Source organism: Cricetulus griseus, chromosome 2 (assembly GCF_003668045.3).
Source record: "Cricetulus griseus strain 17A/GY chromosome 2, alternate assembly CriGri-PICRH-1.0, whole genome shotgun sequence".
Classification (NCBI taxonomy): Eukaryota; Metazoa; Chordata; class Mammalia; order Rodentia; family Cricetidae; genus Cricetulus; species Cricetulus griseus.
Window position 1 is genome coordinate 26,463,048 of NC_048595.1, and position 17,777 is coordinate 26,480,824.

Consider the following 17,777-nt stretch of genomic DNA (forward strand, 5'->3'; position numbering starts at 1 on the left):
GCACATTAGAAGATGGCACCAGATCTCTTAACTGATGGTTGTGAGCCACCATATGGTTGCTGGGAATTGAACTCAGGACCTCTGGAAGAGCAGTCAGTGCTCTTAACCTCTGAGCCATCTCTCCAGCCCCGCCCCCCCGACACTTTTTATAGCTGTTTTTATTTTTTGGTTTTGGGTTTTTTTGGGGGGGCGTTGCCTTGCTTTGTTTTTTTGAGACAGAATCTCACTATGAGGGCTCCCTGACTAGTCTGAACTCACTCTGTAGAACAGGATGGCCTGGAATTCAGAGATCCACTTGCTTTTGCCTCTGAGTGCTGGGATTAAAGGTGTATGCCATCATGCTTGGGGGACCTTTAGAGTTTTTCACACTCCCAAAATTGCTACAAAACTATGAAGGAAGTTTAGATTAGCATGTTACAAAGTAGTAAGGATTTAACCAGTCTAGAGGAAGGGTGACCACTGATCAAAGTCAACCATAGATTATGATGTGCTGGCTGGCTCAGCCATTGCCTTTTCTTTCTTTACTCAGGGTTAAATACTAACCATGCCTTTCAACTGACAAGAGAGCTCTTTCTATACCTAACAGCCATATAACCTCTCCTGGGCTGCAAAACTATTATGGAACAGGGCCAGAGGCTCCTGTGTAAATGCCCTCCTTAACAAGGAAGGAGATTGGGCTGGAGAGATGGCTCAGAGGTTAAGAGCACTGACTGCTCTTCCAGAGGTCCTGAGTTCAATTCCCAGCAACCACATGGTGGCTCACAACCATCTGTTATGAGATCTGGTGCCTTCTTCTGGTGTGCAGATATACATGGAAGCAGAATGTTGTATATATAATAAGTAAATAAATAAAATTCTAAAAAAAAACAAGGAAGGAGATTAACTTGGGAAGACCTCTTGCTTGAGAACTTATTCCAGACTTCAACCTAAATAAGAACAATTGCTTTTCAATATCAAAGAGAAATGTAAAAGTCCTAATTAATAAGTTATTTTCAATATTAGCACTATGTTAAATATATAAACTAGCAGATAGAAACAGGACACACACAGCTGTGAACTGCAGGTATTCAATATTGCCAACAGAACTGCATGAGTTGAGCTTTGAGCACATTTAAGATAGCCATTTTCTTTCTTACTTTCCTTCCTCCCCTCTTTCTTTTTTCTGAGACAGGGTTTCCCAATGTAGCCCTGGCTGTTCTGAAACTTGCTTTGTAGACCAGGTTGGCCTTGAACTCACAGAGATCCTCCTGCCTCTGCCTCCTAAGTGCTGTGGTTAAAGGTGTGAGCCATCATCACCGGGCTTATATAGCTACTTTCATCCATATTCCAGGCACATATGTGGTTCACTTACATACATACAGGCAAAACAAGCATACACATTAAAAAACAAACAAACAAAAAAACCTTTTTTGGGACTGGAGAGATGGCTCAGCACTTAAGAGCACTTTCTGCCTTCCAGAGAACTGTCTCAGTTCCCAGCACCAGCTAACAACCACTTGTAATTGCAGTTCCAGAGGACCCAATGACCTATTCTAGTTTCCACAGACACTGCAGATAAAACATCCACACACATAATAAATCTTAACTCTTATTTTCTTTCTTATTTATCAGAACCAAGTAACAAAATTATATAATTGCCCAAACCTCCTGAGTGTCTTGATCCTCCTCCTCCTCCTCCTCCTCCTCCCCTTCTCCATCTTCTTCAGACTCATCTGTCATCTCTTCCTCTTCCTCCTCCTCTTCAAATCCATCTTCATTATCTAATTTAAATAACGCTTGCCGCTTTTGCCGCTCCTCAAGCCTTCGGAGTTTCATTGCCTCCTGCAATTTAGCTTTTAGCACCTGCAGTTTTTCACCTGAACAAAAAAATATTGGCATGCTTTAGATATGACCAACTACACAATACAATAAATAAACATGCAATTTAAGTAACTCTATTTGTATTCCAGACACCCTAAAGGAAAACCAAAGACCTTAGTACTCTAGGCTTTTACTTATTTTTGTTTTTCCAGACAGGGTTTTTGTAGTCTTGGCTGTCCTGGAACTAGCTCTGTAGATTAGGCTGGCCTTGAACTCACAAAGAACCATCTGTCTCTGCCTCGAGAGTGCTGGAAATTAAAGGAGTGCACTACCACCATCCAGCTGGCTTTTATTTATTTTAACATGGGATAGTATAGAAGAGACTGTCTATACCCAGTTAATTATAAATAACTGCTTAAAGGATGGTGGGGAGGGAATGAGGCTTCAGAAGTCTCTGACTCAAAGGGCTAGGGATGCAGCTCAGTAAAAAAAAAACCCTTGATTAGCATGCAAAGGGCTCTGGATTTGAGTCTCAGTGCTGAAAAAGTCGCTGGCTCAGAAGCCATGATGGAAAACAGTGACACACTCATTTGTTCCCTATACATTTTTCCACAGTATTTATTGCTTTTTATAGATAGATAAGTGAAATTAAAAAAAAAAAAAAAAGCTATCGCGTCTGCCCCACATCTTTCACTGTGCCAGTTTCCAAGGAAAAAGGTTCTATAACTTTTTGCCACAGAGCCTTCAATAATGGAGACAAATACCTGGTTTTGTGTGGCTTGTCTCTTCCAGCTTCTCGGCTGCCAAAGTCACAGGCACCACATCTGCCTTTAGCTCTTCCTTCCCGTCGCTGCTCAAGTCCTTCACTATAATGTTCACATTCACCGTCTGATGGGCCCTGGGAGCGGCTGCTGGATTAGCATGTCTCCAGAAACGCTGCTTCAAGGCTTCCAATTCTAAACCCAAACAGGAACCAGTTTGTCAGTTTGCCATGCTCATGCTCTTTCCTCCAAGACTCCAGTTAAGAATGTTTTCCAGATTAACAGCATCAAGGAAAATAACAGAAACCAAAACCCCCTTGCTACTAAGATCTCCATAAAATCCATACATTGTAACCCATAACTGTTCTCACTCTGTTTTAAAAACCAGACATTTTAAAGCAAATTTTTATTACACTTATCACTATGTGTGTATGAATGAATGACATTACACATGTGTGGAGGTCAGAACAGTTATTAGAGTCAGTCCTTTCTTTTTATCTTGTGGATTCCATCCATCAAATCCAGATCAATAGGCTTGATGGCAAGTGGTTTTACTCTTTGAGCCCTCTACAGCCCCTCTTTCATTTTTAGTATCAAATCAGTAGTAAAAACCAAAAAACAAAACTAAAAAACCTGCCTTAATTTCAGCTATTAAAAATCTTAATTTGGAGCCAGGTGCGATGGTATATACCTTTAATCCCAGCATTAGGAATTAAAGAGGCAGGTGTATCTCTATGAGTTCAAGGCCATCTTAGTCTACACAGCAAGTTTCAGGCCAGCCAGGGCTACATAGTAAGACAATATCTCAAAAAAAAAAAAACAAAAACAAGTTTAATCTGGGGCTAGAGATGGTACAGTGGATAAGAGTACTTGCTGCACCGGGCGTTGGTGGCGATTACCTTTAATCCCAGCACTCTGGAGGCAGAGGCAGATAGATGGCTGTGAGTTCAAAGCCAGCCTGGTCTCCAGAGCGAGTGCCAGGATAGGCTCCAAAGCTACACAGAGAAACCCTGTCTCGAAAAACAAAACGTAAAAAGTATAAAAATAAAAAGCTCATTTTTTGGTCGATCTTATTATTATTTTATTTATTTTTAGATTCAGGGTCTCATGTTGCCCAGGCTTATCTTGAACTTTGGCTCCTCCTGCCTCTGCCATCTAAGTGCTAAGATTATAGATGTGCACCATTATACTCAGTCAATGGTTCATTTTTTAAAAACATGCATTCAGATCCCATGTTAGTAGCAGTATGGTTAGCATCAACATGTGTTCTTTATTTTCCCTAGAGAATGAGACAAAATCTTCCATTGTGTCTCTAACAATTATTAGCAGTAAAAACCCAACTCTAAAAAATGCTATGTCTACTTATAGACAAAAGAACAGTGAGAGAAACCCTAAGTCTGTCCCCTATTTATAGTAGCTCAGTAAAGTTGGAGGCAACAGGTGGTACCAGCAGAAAGGGAACAGAAATAGGTAGATCATTATTGATGCTAATAAAATAAAACAGTTGAGTAGGAAGACTTCACTAGGCCCTAAAATAATAGTGAGGAAGCACTTTCATTCATAACTAGAGAAAGTGACGATTCCCAAAGCTCTTCATCCTGGAATCAGGTGAAGCAGCCACCTCCTTTGCCCTTTATCTCAGGACTCAGCCATCCCGTATTCTCCTGCTCAGTCTTTTCCTAGGCTCTCTCATGTTTTGCCAAGTGAAAACCTCTGCTTCAGCTCAAGTCTACCCAGGCAGCTCTGGTCTGGTCCACTGTTCCCATTTTCACTAGCTAGAACTAGAAACTATTTCTTGTGCCCTCATAAAGAATAGGAATAGTGTATTTCCTACATGACGAAATTTAAATCTACGTTCATTTTTTCTCATGGAAATTAACTATAAGAGAAAGAAATTGAGATACTGTTTTCATTCTTGTTTGTACTTTTTGAAGTTTATTTAAAAAATTTAACTTGTGCCTGTGTGTTTATGTGCATGTGACTACAGGTGCTCCTGGAGGCCCAGAGGCATTAGATTTCCCAGAACTGGAGTTAAACGTGGTTATGTGCTGCCAGACGTGGATTCTGGGACTGAACTTGGATCCTAATCAAAAGCAGCACATGCTTTTAACCACAGAGCCATCTCTTTAACACCTTTTCTGTTTCTTAGGTTTTGCAACAGGGTCTTGGCTATGTAACCTTGGCTGGCCTGGTACTTGCTACATAGCCCAGGGTGGTCTTGAACTTTCAATAATTCTCCTGCTTCAGTCTTGTAAGTGCTAGGATTATAGGCACAAGCTATCATGCCCAGCTCCCTAATATTTAATCTTAAGACCTTTCAAGGCATCAAGTCATCAGCTTGAACTTCCTAAAATGAATAAGAAATTGAGTCATTTTTCCTGCTTAAAAAAGCAAAACAAAACATGGCAATGGCCCTTACTAGAAAAGGATGGATGAAGCTCTAACATGCCCCCAAAGCCCTACAGGATCTAGGCTGTCATCATCAATCCCCCTACAATCTTCCCCTTCACCAGCCAGCACTCCCTGCCATTTCTATTGCCTGTGTCTTTTGCAGTTGTCTCTACCAGAAAAGCTTTCTTTTCCTCCCTGCCTTGGTATCTCCTCCTCAGTTTTCAGAACTCTGGTGGGTTTTTTGCTTTATTTTTTTTCTTTCAGAAACTTGTCTGAATTGTTAATCTAAGAGTGCCACTTGCTCTAGGGTTCCTATTCATCTTCTCTGGTGGTGTATACTGACCACTTGATTTACCACCCAGTAAGGTAAGAGTCTGCTTGCCTAGCCTCTCTATTATATTTTCATTCCCTCGAGAAGAGGGATTTGGTCTTACTTGTACACACAGCACCCAACAAAACGTTAAATCAAAGTTCACTGGATGAATGTTGACACCAACTTCACATCCAGAATATTATGAAAAAGACTGGTCTGGAAACTAAGCTTTCATATCAATTATATTTAAAGGAAAAATAAACTTTCTGAGTCTGGGTCTCACTATGTTCTGGCTGTCATGGAACTCTCTAAGGAGACCAAGCTAGTCTCGAACTCACAGAGATCCTCCTGCCTCTGCCTCCCAAATGCTGGAACTAAAGGCAAGTGCCACCATATCCAGCTGGAAAACATGCAGAGTTACAAGAAAGAGTCCATCCATCATGTGTCAGGTATTATGCTAAGTTCTGTATAATCTAAGTGTCATGCTGGAAAAATTAATCAGCTCCTAAGCCTATTTCTTCATTTTGCAAAATAATCTCCAGGGCTACAATAATTAAGGAAGATAATAAAGACTATACCAGTATTTAGTATAGTAGATCCTCAAAAAAGTTTTACTCTTGTATCTTACCCAGGACTACTTAGATAATTCCTAGTGTCATTTAACATGTTCTTCAGTGCCATGGGCAGCAGCTCCTTCTTGTCCTTTGCTGATGACTCTATGCAGTTGTGTTATATAACACCCCTCCCCCATGTGTCTAGTTCCAATCAAACGCTCATCTTCTCCCAATTTTTACCATGCAGAGCTTTTTCTGTCATTTCCAAAAATGTCCTTCTTAGCCAGGCAGTGGTAGCACACACCTTTAATCCCAGCATATGGGAGGCAAAGACAAGGGTGGATCTCTGTGAGTTCGAGGCTATCCTGGTCTACAGTGTGAGTTCCAGAACAGGCTCAAAAGCTACACAGAGAAACCCTGTCTTGAAAAAACAAAACAAAAAGAAGATTAAAAACAAAATGTCCTTCACAGGCATGCTTGTAGTATACACCTATAACACCAGTACTTGGGAGGTGGTGGAATGCTGCTAAGTTAGAGGCCAGCTTGACCTATATTGTGAGTTCTAGGATAGCCAAGGTTACATAGTGAGACCCTGAGTCAAAAAAAAGGAAAAAAAAGTGAAAAAATAAATATATCCCCCAGAATACACCTTTCTCTCCTCTACAAAGTCCATCTATGCAAAAAAGTCACCAGGTATATTTTATACCAGACACAGTGGCTGACAGCATCTGCCAACAATAAGCTGCTAATTGAAAACCTTTATTTTTATTTATTTATTGGTTTTTTGAGACAGGGTTTCTCTGTAATTCTGGGATTAAAGGCATGCACCACTACCGCCTGGCCTGAATGCTTCTTTACTTTATTCATTTGAATACATTATTTCAATACACCTTCAGTATTGTATCACTCCAGAGCCATACAATATGTCTTTCTTTTCTTTCTTTCTAAGATGGTTAAGATGGGCACATACTGAATCCCAACACTTATAAGGCAGAGGCAGAAAAACTGGGAGTTCAAGGCTAGCCTGAACTACACAGAGATCCCGACTCAATAATAACTAAATATCCTAAACTCAGGTAAACAATTTGTAGAGATAGAGGTGTGACTCAATTGGTAGAGTGCTCACCTAGCATTCATGAAGTCCTAGATTCAATCCCTCGCGTTCACGAACCAGGCATGGTAGTGCATGCCTGCAAACCCATCACTCAGGTCAAGGTCACCCATGGCTACACAGTGAGTTTGAGACTAGCCAGAGAAACACGAGTCATGAAAACATCAAGAGTCCCTGGAGCTGCAGTTATAAGTAGTTATGAACCGAACCATCAGATGTGGGTGATGGGAATCAAATTCTCTCTCGTCCTCTGGTAGAACAACAAGCCCTCTTAACCAGTGAGCCATCTTCCCAGTCTCTACAGTGAACACACTATTTACATAGGTATATGAGAGAGTGCCTTGCTTGTAAAACAGGATTCCTAGAGGTTACAGGTGACCTTGCTCTGTCAGCCCAAAAAGGAGTATGACATTTTATAAATGCAGCAAATAGCTTAGTATCTATTGAGTGTGAGATTGGGGGAAGACAATTCAGTTTTGCAGATGATTGAAGTGGATCAAAGTGTTTGTTTCTGGCTGTGAAAAATTGAATGTTTTTATGAATGATTTACTAAGATTTGTCACAGGGTCACAGAAAAATTTAGATGTTCAAGTCAGAAATAAAACCCTAAATACCATAACCAAGCAGCAGTAGTTCTCTTCTGTGTGTTAGTTATCATCTTGATGAAAACATCAAGAGTCCCTAGAGCTGCAGTTATAAGTAGTTATGAACCATCAGATGTGGGTGATGGGAACCAAATTCTCTCTCGTCCTTTGGTAGAACAACAAGCCCTCTTAACCAGTGAGGTTTCTATCTGATAAAAGATTTAAAAGATCACCCTGACACCTGTCAACTCGTCTGAAAGAGACGGACGCTAGTGCCTCTAGACTAAGATCAATCACGTCAATCACTGCCTTCTCCCACATTCACCACCTTCCACAGCAGCACAAGTTGCCAGTATGAATCACCCCAAACAATCTTCTCAGTTCAAGGGTTACCTCTGTTGGTTTCCGGTTCATCGAGTATCACAAAGGAATCTTCATCAGCACCCAGCCGAGGCTGAATGGAAACATCCACTCCCAGCTGTCTAAGACGGTCCACGGTGAATCTTCTCACCTTCTCAGGTGGCGAAACTGCTGACAGTTTAGTTTTCTGCTCCAGCTCTTTTGCATCTGTTTCTTCTGGTTTTTTCAGTTTTTCTCCCTCAAGGGCATGCGGGTCAGATGCTGTGAGTTCTCCCACCTGATATACCTCATTGGCCTTGTTCCTGGAGATGGAGGATTCCTGCTCTGACCCTGATCTGTCCCCAGAAGGTCCGTCATCACTGTGCTTCTCCATCTCCTCAATTTCCAGTTCTCTTTGTCTTACCGGCTCCTCCCCACAAGCCTCAACTGATCCAGCAGTGATCCGGGCTTCTTCTGAGACCTCGGGGAGCACATTAGTTTCCTCTTCGATTGCTGCACCTGCTGTCTGCTCAGAACCTTTGCTGGGGTCATCAGCATTCACCTCAGCTGCATTTGCTGTGTTTATGGTCTCCTTGTAATGGCCTGATTGATACTTACACGACCTAGGAAAGGGGAAATGAGCTGGAATTGAAAACTCAAGATTCTCACTGGGAAACACTCTCATTCCTCAATACAGAATGAATTACTTACATTGGTTTTAAGGGACTTAGGAATCTGAACATTTACACCAGATGCTACAAAACTGAATATTCAGTAAGACTATAATCACAAGGAAAGCAGGTTCTTACTTCAGCAGGGCCATGGCATTTCCCTGGCAAGTGGGCCGGGGTTTACGTTTGAAGAAATCATGAATAGTTTTATTCTCAGGCATATGATATGGAAGATTAAGTGCAGATTCTAAAAAAATGGAACAAAACAAGGAAATGCTCATGTGTATGCTCTAAAATGTCACTTCACACTCAGTTAATCAAATAGTATAAAACAAAGCTATCACAAGAAACAGAAAACAATCCTGCTTTACCAAGGGCAAGAGCCAAACACAGCAAGCTCCTTAGAGACCCCTGGCTTTTTTGTTTGTTTTCTTATGAAACAGGGTCATGCTGTGTAACATGGGTTAGCCTGGAACTTGCTATACAGTCCATGTTGATCTCAAACTTTCAATCCTCCCAGTTTCAAACACCTTAAGGGCCTTGGGCCACATGCCAGGCAAAATAAACCAGAATGATTTTAACAAATTTATATTCATTATTGGATCTCATTTCAAACCTATTGAAACAGAATCATTGTGGGGAGTTAAAATTGTATACATTCCTACAGGGATCCTGATACAGTCAGTCCATAGACAACATTTAAAAGTTTCCCTTTAGGGGCTAGAGCACTTTTGCTCTCACAGAGGATCTGAGTTCAGTTCCTGGAACCCATGTTGGGTCAGCAGTTCACAGGTGCCCATAACTAGAGTTCCAGGAGATCTGACTTCCTCTGGCCACTGTGGGCAATTACACTCATATGCACAAAATGCCCCTCCCCCAACACACACATAAACATATAGTTTCAAATTTTAGAAATATATATCTTAAAACAAATAGTTTCTTCTTTAGCTCTAACACAATTCTGCAAATCTTCTGTTTATATTAGTGGTCCATGGGCTTGAGAACAACGGACATTTATCAAGTTTAACTCTAAATTTCATATCACAATGTGAATTCACATTAGGAGTATTAGCAAAACAACTCTCCAACATCCAAGTTGAGCTGACCAAAACAAAACAACAAAAACAAACCCTGATTCGCCTCAAAGTTTACTGAACTGGTTTGCATTACCTCGGACGAGACGCTGAGTCTCACTATGCAGCTTTTTTAATGCTTCCTTACTTAACTTCGCTGCCCTTCTTTCCTTAAAAAAAAAACAACAACAAAACAAAACAATTAATGGTGGTTTCCAGGAAGACATTCATCCCTGAAGAGCTTTTCTCTCCAAGAAAACAGGAAAAGAAAGAAGAATGGGCACTAATAAACTCAGTACAATAATATTTATAAGCAAGTCTCAGAAAACAAATTTAACCTAATAATATTTCTGTTCCTTCTAAATACAAAGAAACACCTTGGAGGACAGAGAGATGGCTCAGTGTTTAAGAGCACCTACTACGCCGGGCGTTGGTGGCACACACCTTTAATCCCAGCACTCTGGAGGCAGAGGCAGGTGGGTCTCTGTGAGTTCGAGGCCAGCCTGGTCTCCAGAGAGAGTGCCAGGATAGGCTCCAAAGTTACACAGAGAAACCCTGTTTCGAAAAACAAAAAAAAAAAAAAAAAAAAAAAAGAGCACCTACTACTTTTGCTGAGGACCCAGGTTCAGTTCCTGGCACCCTCATGGCTGCTCCAGATCCAAGGGATCTGACGCCTACTTCTGGGCACCAGGCACAGCAGGCACATAGTACACAGACATACATACAGGCATAGCATATACACATAAAAATAAACAAATCTTAAAAAAAAAGTAAATAAGAAAAGTTCTTGGTTACCAAGGAAATCAAATAAGGTAAAGTATTTATCTGTGAGAAATGTAGTCTCCTGTGGAAGAGATCAACATCAGTACTGAGTAGGGTTGTCTTACCTTCCTCCCACTGCCTTTAGGTAACTCATTTTCTTCTTCTAATGAAAACGTCTCACTCTCCAAACACGGTACCTTTTTCTAGAAGATTGCAAATCAATTAAAACAAAAATTAAACTCAGATAAAAAGATGTTTTTCTCTTGTTGGTGCAAGGAGTTAAACTCAGGGACTAGCCATGGTAGGTGAGTGTTCTTCCACTGAGACACATCCCCAGTCCTCAAATTTTGCTTTGGGTCTCATCAAATTTCCCAGGCTGGCCTTGAATTTGCATTTCTCCTGCCTCCCACGTGGCTGGGGTATTAGAGATGTTTTTTTACTACATTATATGACTTCACTCTTAAGTTAATAATTACCAGATAGAAAGTTTTCCTACTGTGCCTAGAAAAAAGTTAGATACAAATGGACTCCAAACCTTAATTTTTCTATTTATATATTTCCTAAGAAGGGAAATGACTTCTAGGGAACTGAAAAAACAACCCCTCTTTTATGGGGACTAGAAATGTTAAATCAGCAGTTATGAACACTTATTTTTGCAGAGGACCTGGGTTCAGTTGCTAACACCTATGCCCTAGTTCACACCAGTTTATAACTCAGGTTCCAGGGACTCCAGTACCCTCTTCTGGTTTCCACAGGCACGGCATGCACATGGGGCACATACCCACATACAGTGTATGCATTCATACACATAAAATAAAATCTTCAGAAAGTAAATCCCTCGTGCTGGTTGATTTTTGTCAACTTGACATGAGTCTAGACATATCTGGGAAGAAGGACTCTTAACTGAGAAAATGCCTCCACAAGACTGGCCTGCAGGCAAGTCTGTGTAGGTACTGTCTTGATTAATGATTAACGGAGGAGAGGCCCAGCCCACTGTGGGAGGTGTTGTCCCTGGGAGGGTGGTCCTGGCTTGCATAAAAAAAAATAAGCAGGCTGAGCAAGATATGGAGAGCAAGCTAGTAAGCACCACTCCTCCATGACTTTGCTTCAGTTCCTGCCCTGACTTCTCTTCATGTTGGACTGACTACAACTGTAAGCTGAAATAGACCCTTTCCTCCCCAACAGGCTTCTGGCCATGTTTATCACAGCCACAGAAACCTAATTAAAATATTCCTTTTTCTGTTTAATTTTTATTTGTGTGTGTGTATGTATGTATGAATGCATGTTTGCTGTATATGCATGTTTACTTGTGCACTGGTATACACATAGAGGCCAGAGAAGGCTATCAGGTATCCTACTCTGTTACTCCCCACCTTACTGCCTTAAGACAGGGTCTTTTCACTGAATCTGAGACTAGGCTGATCACCAGGTCCAGGCAATCTTCCTATGTCTGTCTCCCAATCCTGGGGTTACAGCCCATGGCCACACATTGCTTTTCTATCTGGTTTCTAGAGATTTGAACTCTGGTCCTCATTCTTGAGCAGCAAATGAGCCAAAGTGCAGAGGACCCAGATTTCATTTCCAGCACGCACAAGGTAGCTTACAACCACCTGTAACTTCTGTTTCAGGGGATCTGATGTCCTCTTATGGTTTCCATGGGCACTGCATGTTTGCATGTGGTACACAGACATACACGCAGGCAAAAAGCCCACATACATTAAAAACAAATCCTTTAGAAATTAAGTTTAAAACATGAAAGTTGCAACAGCAAATCAAAAAACAAAGCAAGGGAGGGGACAAGGTGGGCGAGGTTGGAAGGGTTCTTCACTTGCCTTGCTATTTTTCACTTTGTTTTTCACAGCTGCCCTTATCGACTCTAATGACTCTTCATCTTCCAATGGAGAGTCATTTTCTTCTTCCAAACCTGTTTCAAAAAGATCACTATCTTCAAGAAGACAGCCACTGTCATTAAGTGGCTGGTCTGCATCACCTTCCTGGACAATAAAGAAAAGGAGCACAATCCGATCATTTTAAAGTCTAGCATTTCACAACACCATATGGCAATTTGAAACAGACAACACAACACAACTTTCCTCAATAGGCAATATAGCACACCTAGAACACTCTGGTTCCTAACCTACACTTGTCCTTCGAAATCCAAGCTGTGATTTTTGTTTGTTTTTGTTTTTCAAGACAGACTTTCTCTGTATAACAGCCCTGTCCTTCAACTTGCTCTGTAGATCAGGCTGGCTTCAAACTCACAGAGATCTGCCTGCCTCTGCCTGAGTGCTGGGATTAAAGGTGTGCACCACTGCCTGGCTAACAAATGAACTTTTGATTGATGTATATATATATTTTTTTAAATTCTCTCTTCAAAGTCCATTTCATCAGAGGAACAGTAACAAAGAATTACTACAAGAACACACCAAGAAACCAGAAACCCATCTATTTGGAAGTATCCTTTATGCATCCACAATATCAAAGAAGATCAATAATTATAAATTATATAATCATCACTATTACGCAAAGCAGCACATTTATAACTGTAATTTGTGTGCAGAAACAATATCAGGAACTAAAACCTACATTTTGAAAACTATCTGAAAAATAAAACCTAATTATTCTTTAGAATGTACTCAACAAGTACATACATAAAATACTCGTACATACTTAGAGGTATATTGTTCACTCTGTCATTTGCAGCAATGCTGATGGGACTAGAGGACAGTGGCAGTGTGAATGTAATTGGCCCCCACAATCTCATAAGGAGTGGCACTATTAGGAGGGGTGACTTTGTTGGAGTGGGTATGGCCTTGTTGGAGGTAGTTGTAGGAGTGAGCTGTAAGGTTTCCTATGCTCAGGACACAGCCAGTGCCTCAGTCGACTTCTTGTTACCTTCAAGATGTAGCACTCTCAGCTACCTCTCCAGCACCATGTCTACCTGCATGCTGCCACACTCGCCACCATGATGATAAAAGTCTGACGCTCTACAACTGTAAGTGAGCCACCCCAATGAAATGTTTTCTCTACAAGAGTTGCCATGGTCATGGTGTCTCTCATAGCAATAGAAACCCTAACTAAGACAAGGACATTATGTCAAACTAGAAAGAGAGCTCAGCAGTTAAGAGCACTTGCTGCTGTGGCAGAGGACCCACATCCAGTTCCCAACACCCTTATCTGGTGACGTACAACTGACTTGAACTCCAGTTCCAGAGGTCTGGCACCTCTGACCTCCACAAGCACCTACACCATCCATACAGGGCACATGAACTCACACAGGCACAAACACATACACATTAAGAGAAAAAAAAATCTTAAAAAAAAAAAAAAAAAAAAAAAGAGGCAGGCAGATCTCCATGAGTTGGAGGCCAGCCTGGTCTACAGAGCAAGTTCCAGGACAGCCAGAGCTACACACAGAGAAACCCTGTCTCAAATAATAATAGTAATAATAACTTATTTGTTTTAATGTGCATTGGTGGTTTTTGCCTGCTTGTATATGTGTGTGAAGGTGTCAGATCCCCTAGAACTGGAGTTACAGACAGTTGTGAGCTGCCATGTGGTTGGTGGGAATTAAAGCCAGGTCCTGTGGAACAGCAGCCAGTGTTCTAAACTGCTGAGCCATGTCACCAACCCCCAAGAATAAAGTCCTATAACACAGTACGCTATGGGTTGACAACTATTAATTCAATATTTCAACACAACTAGTGCACAAGATGTTTAATGTGCCAACGTCAAGAAATGCCAACTACTGGAGGTGACAACAGGCTTGCCAATTGTTCTGATCTGATCCTTACATGCTTCACACATGTACTGCAATATCACAGTACCCCCAAGTATATGCAATTACACATCAAGTAAAAATACATTTTAGAAAAACCTTGAACAAAGACTGTATTACAAAGTTCAGAAAAATGACTGCTGGGCATGGTGGTGCACGTCCTTAATCCCAAGCACTCAGGAGGCAGAGGCAGGCGGATCTCTGTGAGTTCAAGGCCAGCCTGGCCTATAGATCAAGTTCCAGGACAGCCAAGGCTACATGGTGTGACCCTGTCTCAAAAACAACAACAACAAAAAGGATTACAAAGTTCAGAAAACTACAACACACCTCATGTGTCCTTTCCTTCTTTTTTAGCCGCCTAATTTTTTCCATCGTTCTCTCCTCTTTCTCTAGTCTTCTTTTGGATTTTGCTTTTGCTTTTCCTTCAATTCCTTCTCTGGAGAGTTTTTTGGCAAGCTTTCTGTCGGCGGTGAGCTTCACAGGGCTTCTAGACTGGTGGCTCAGCTCTAAGGAAGGTGTCTCTCGAGTTTCAGGACTCTCTGGATACAGAGTCCCCTCCATGTTACTTTCATCGCTGTCAGCCAGAGTCTTAGAAATGTTCTTGACCTTCCTGGTCTGTTTTGAGTGTAAGTTCTCTTTATTCTCCTCCGCACTGTCATAGGTGGGTCTCTCTGGAGAGACATCTCTGTCCTCGGCCTCAGAATCACTGTCTTGCAGCACTTTCCTACTCTTCAGTTTCTTACTCACAAATATCTCTTCATCAGAATCTGGAGGAAACACAATTTTTTTTAAGGTACCCAATCATTTGGCCTTCTTCCTAGCTACTTAAAATTACATTTAATTATACATGTGATATGTCACCGTATGGAATTATACAACTACCATTAAGAACTGACTGTAGCAAAGCATATCTAAAAATATACTAAAAATTTTTTTTTCCTGTGGCAAAACCTCTATTGCTAAAAATGTAATTACATATATATATATATATATATATATATATTTATAATGTGTAAATTCATTCTAATCTAATCATCCTGACAGGTGTTAGAAATCTTTTCTATAATGAATGCTTTTAACCAGGCAATGATGTAGTAACTATTAGACATTTTTTATGTATTCAGTTATATAAGAGAAATGAATATTCTTTAAAAATCTATGTAACCACTGTTATTTTGCATTTGTCAAAAAGGAAATAAATTATAAAGTTGGGGCACTAACAATTTAATAAGTCAAGAAAATACTGAGAACAAATGAAATTGCTTACAACCCAGGACCCCATACTCTATTCCCTAAGATTAATATAAGGTATATTACAAACCTCTTTCACTCAGGGGCTCCAGTGTTTCAAGGCTGCCCTGTCCACTGTCTACAGGACTGTCTGCTGTTTCTTGTGAAGCAAGTTTTAGATCACTGGTTTCCAGATTAATCTAGAAGAAGAGAATAAACTTTGCATCAACAAAGAGACAGAGCCCCAAGTCTGAATGGATCCACAAAGCATGGTTCATCCAGCTGCAACTGAAAAGAACCAACACAATAGTTTGATGAAGGGATGACATTTAGAATTACTGGCCAAAACCGAAAACAAACAAAAACAATTGCTACAGGATTCTAAATGAACAACTCCTTTTACTTTTAATTATTAAACACATTAATTACACGAATCAGATTCACTGTGTTATTTCCTTTTAAACTGAAAAGATTTATTTTATGTGTATGGATGTTTCATTTGCATTTATGTCTATGCACAACTTTCTTTCATGCAGTGACTGTGGGGGCCAAAAGAGGGTGTGAGAAATGTAGCTACAGTGGTTGCTGGGAATTGAACTGGGGTCCTCTGCAAGAACAGCAAGTGCTCTTAACCATTGATCCATCTCTCCAGCCCCCTTTAAATTAAAAAAAAAAAAAAAAAGATTTACTTAGTTTATGTGTATGAGTGTTTCTCCTGCATGCATGTAAGGGCACTGTATGCATGGTTGGGACCCATGAAGGTCACAAGAGGGCACTGGATCACCTGGACCTGGAATTATGGATGGCTGCGAGAGCCGTGTGGTGATAGGAACAAACGCAGGCCCTCCGGAAAAGAAGCAGGTGCTCTTATGTAATGAACCATCTTTCTAGCCCCTTTTTAAATTTTTTAGATTACATCATTTATTTTGTGTTTGTGTACGTAAGGGCATGTGTGGAAGTCAGAAGACACCTTGCAGAAGTCTATTCTCTCCTACTAGGTGGATCCTGAGGATAGAGTCTTTACTCATGAGCCATCTCTCAGGCCCCACTTCGACAGGCAGAAAGACAGACAGACACCCCACGAAGCAATTGTGCTCATCTACCATTCTTCTACCTCCCCATCTCCCTGGCACTTTTCCCTGTCCCTGATAATCCCTCCCTTACTTTCAGGGTCCTTTCTTTCTTTTAAAATAAGAGTCAATAAAAGTATGGCTTATGAAGTCAGTCATCTGCCTTTGTGAAAAATTTTACTGAAAACAAAGCTTTTTTTTTTTTTTTTTTTGGATTCGGGTGAGGTGAGAAGACAGGTTGGTGCCGGATGAGATCTCATCTTGATTTAAGTCTGATATTTTGTTCGGTATCTAATCGTGCAAACTATGTCAAAATACGGCTTTCATTTGGTGATTAGGTTTTGTGATACCCCATTAAATCTGTTTCCAAGGCAACTGTCTGGTCCTAGTGCTGGCTCCAGAAAAGAACACAGATCCCGAAAGAGTGTCTGTCCTATGGCCAAATTCTACCAGTGAGCCGTCAGCTGGGACGCCGCGCGGGAAGCACTATTGATTGGCAAACACAGTGGACCCACGCACGAGACCCTCAGAGGTCCCTTCCAGAACCAGTTCAAACGTCATACTACCCCCACCCGGTGTTTACAGCGAATCCCACCCGACACCCTCCAGGCCAGGCTGCCCAAGGCCGCCTTTTTTTTTTTGCCGGGGATGCTGTAAAAGAGCTTGCGCGACAGGAAACGCGCCAAAGACCAGGGCGGGCTGCCGTGACAAGCCGAGGACCCAGCTGGGCCGCCAGCGGCGCGCCCGGTGCGGAACCAGGAGCCTCAAGAACCGAGCGCGGGAAGCCGCCAGGAGACCCATGCGAGGCCCAGGCCCCCTTCCCCAGCCCAGGGGTCTCGAAGCTGTGCACGCCGGGAATTGTAGTCCTCCGGGCTCGGCGCTCTGGCCCTGCGGGGTCCCCTGTCACACTCGACCCTCCGCAAGCGGCCTGCACAGGCCAAGCCGGAGCCTAAACTCACCTCAGAACCCACCTCGCCGGCCATGATTCCGGCCTCCCTACCGCGCGGCTCCGGGAGAACCGGTCCTCGGTAACCTCAACTTGCCGGCGGCCGCTCCCGCCGTCTCCAACCCGGCAGCGGTGTTCGAGCTTTCGCGCCTAGAAGCGCTACAGCACCCTCGATAGTTTGCACCAATCCGAGGGAGGGTTTCTCGTCGAAGCCCCGCCCCCTGCCCTCCTGCCAATCAGGAAGCGCCTCCAGCCGGCCCCGCAAATGTAATTTGGGTTGATTTGGCGGGTCGCGGACGCCGTTGTCAACCAGCTATGGAGTGGCTTTGGGGTGACTGGGGATGCCCGGGTGCGAAGAGGTAGGCGCTATGGCTTGGAAAGAAGGTGTCTGGTG

The 17,777-nt window shown here is 42.0% G+C and overlaps 1 protein-coding gene across 2 annotated transcripts in view; it reads right to left on the reverse strand.

Annotated features, from left to right (window-relative positions):
• Clspn (claspin) overlaps positions 1-17,560 on the reverse strand; it is a 36,114-nt gene extending 18,554 nt beyond the window's left edge. The window contains exons 1-10 of one of the 2 annotated variants that reach the window (XM_027399291.2): positions 17,409-17,560; positions 15,459-15,567; positions 14,465-14,904; positions 12,192-12,353; positions 10,485-10,562; positions 9,695-9,767; positions 8,663-8,771; positions 7,908-8,476; positions 2,565-2,756; positions 1,645-1,856 (exon numbers count right to left, since the gene is read on the reverse strand). In XM_027399291.2, the coding sequence (XP_027255092.1) occupies positions 1,645-1,856; positions 2,565-2,756; positions 7,908-8,476; positions 8,663-8,771; positions 9,695-9,767; positions 10,485-10,562; positions 12,192-12,353; positions 14,465-14,904; positions 15,459-15,567; positions 17,409-17,420 (1,956 nt within the window). In that variant the 5' untranslated portion in view covers positions 17,421-17,560. Of the gene's footprint in view, positions 1-1,644; positions 1,857-2,564; positions 2,757-7,907; positions 8,477-8,662; positions 8,772-9,694; positions 9,768-10,484; positions 10,563-12,191; positions 12,354-14,464; positions 14,905-15,458; positions 15,568-17,396 lie in introns of both variants that reach the window. The other variant, XM_027399290.2, reaches the window with a different exon arrangement.
• Between the last annotated feature and the right edge of the window lie 217 nt (positions 17,561-17,777).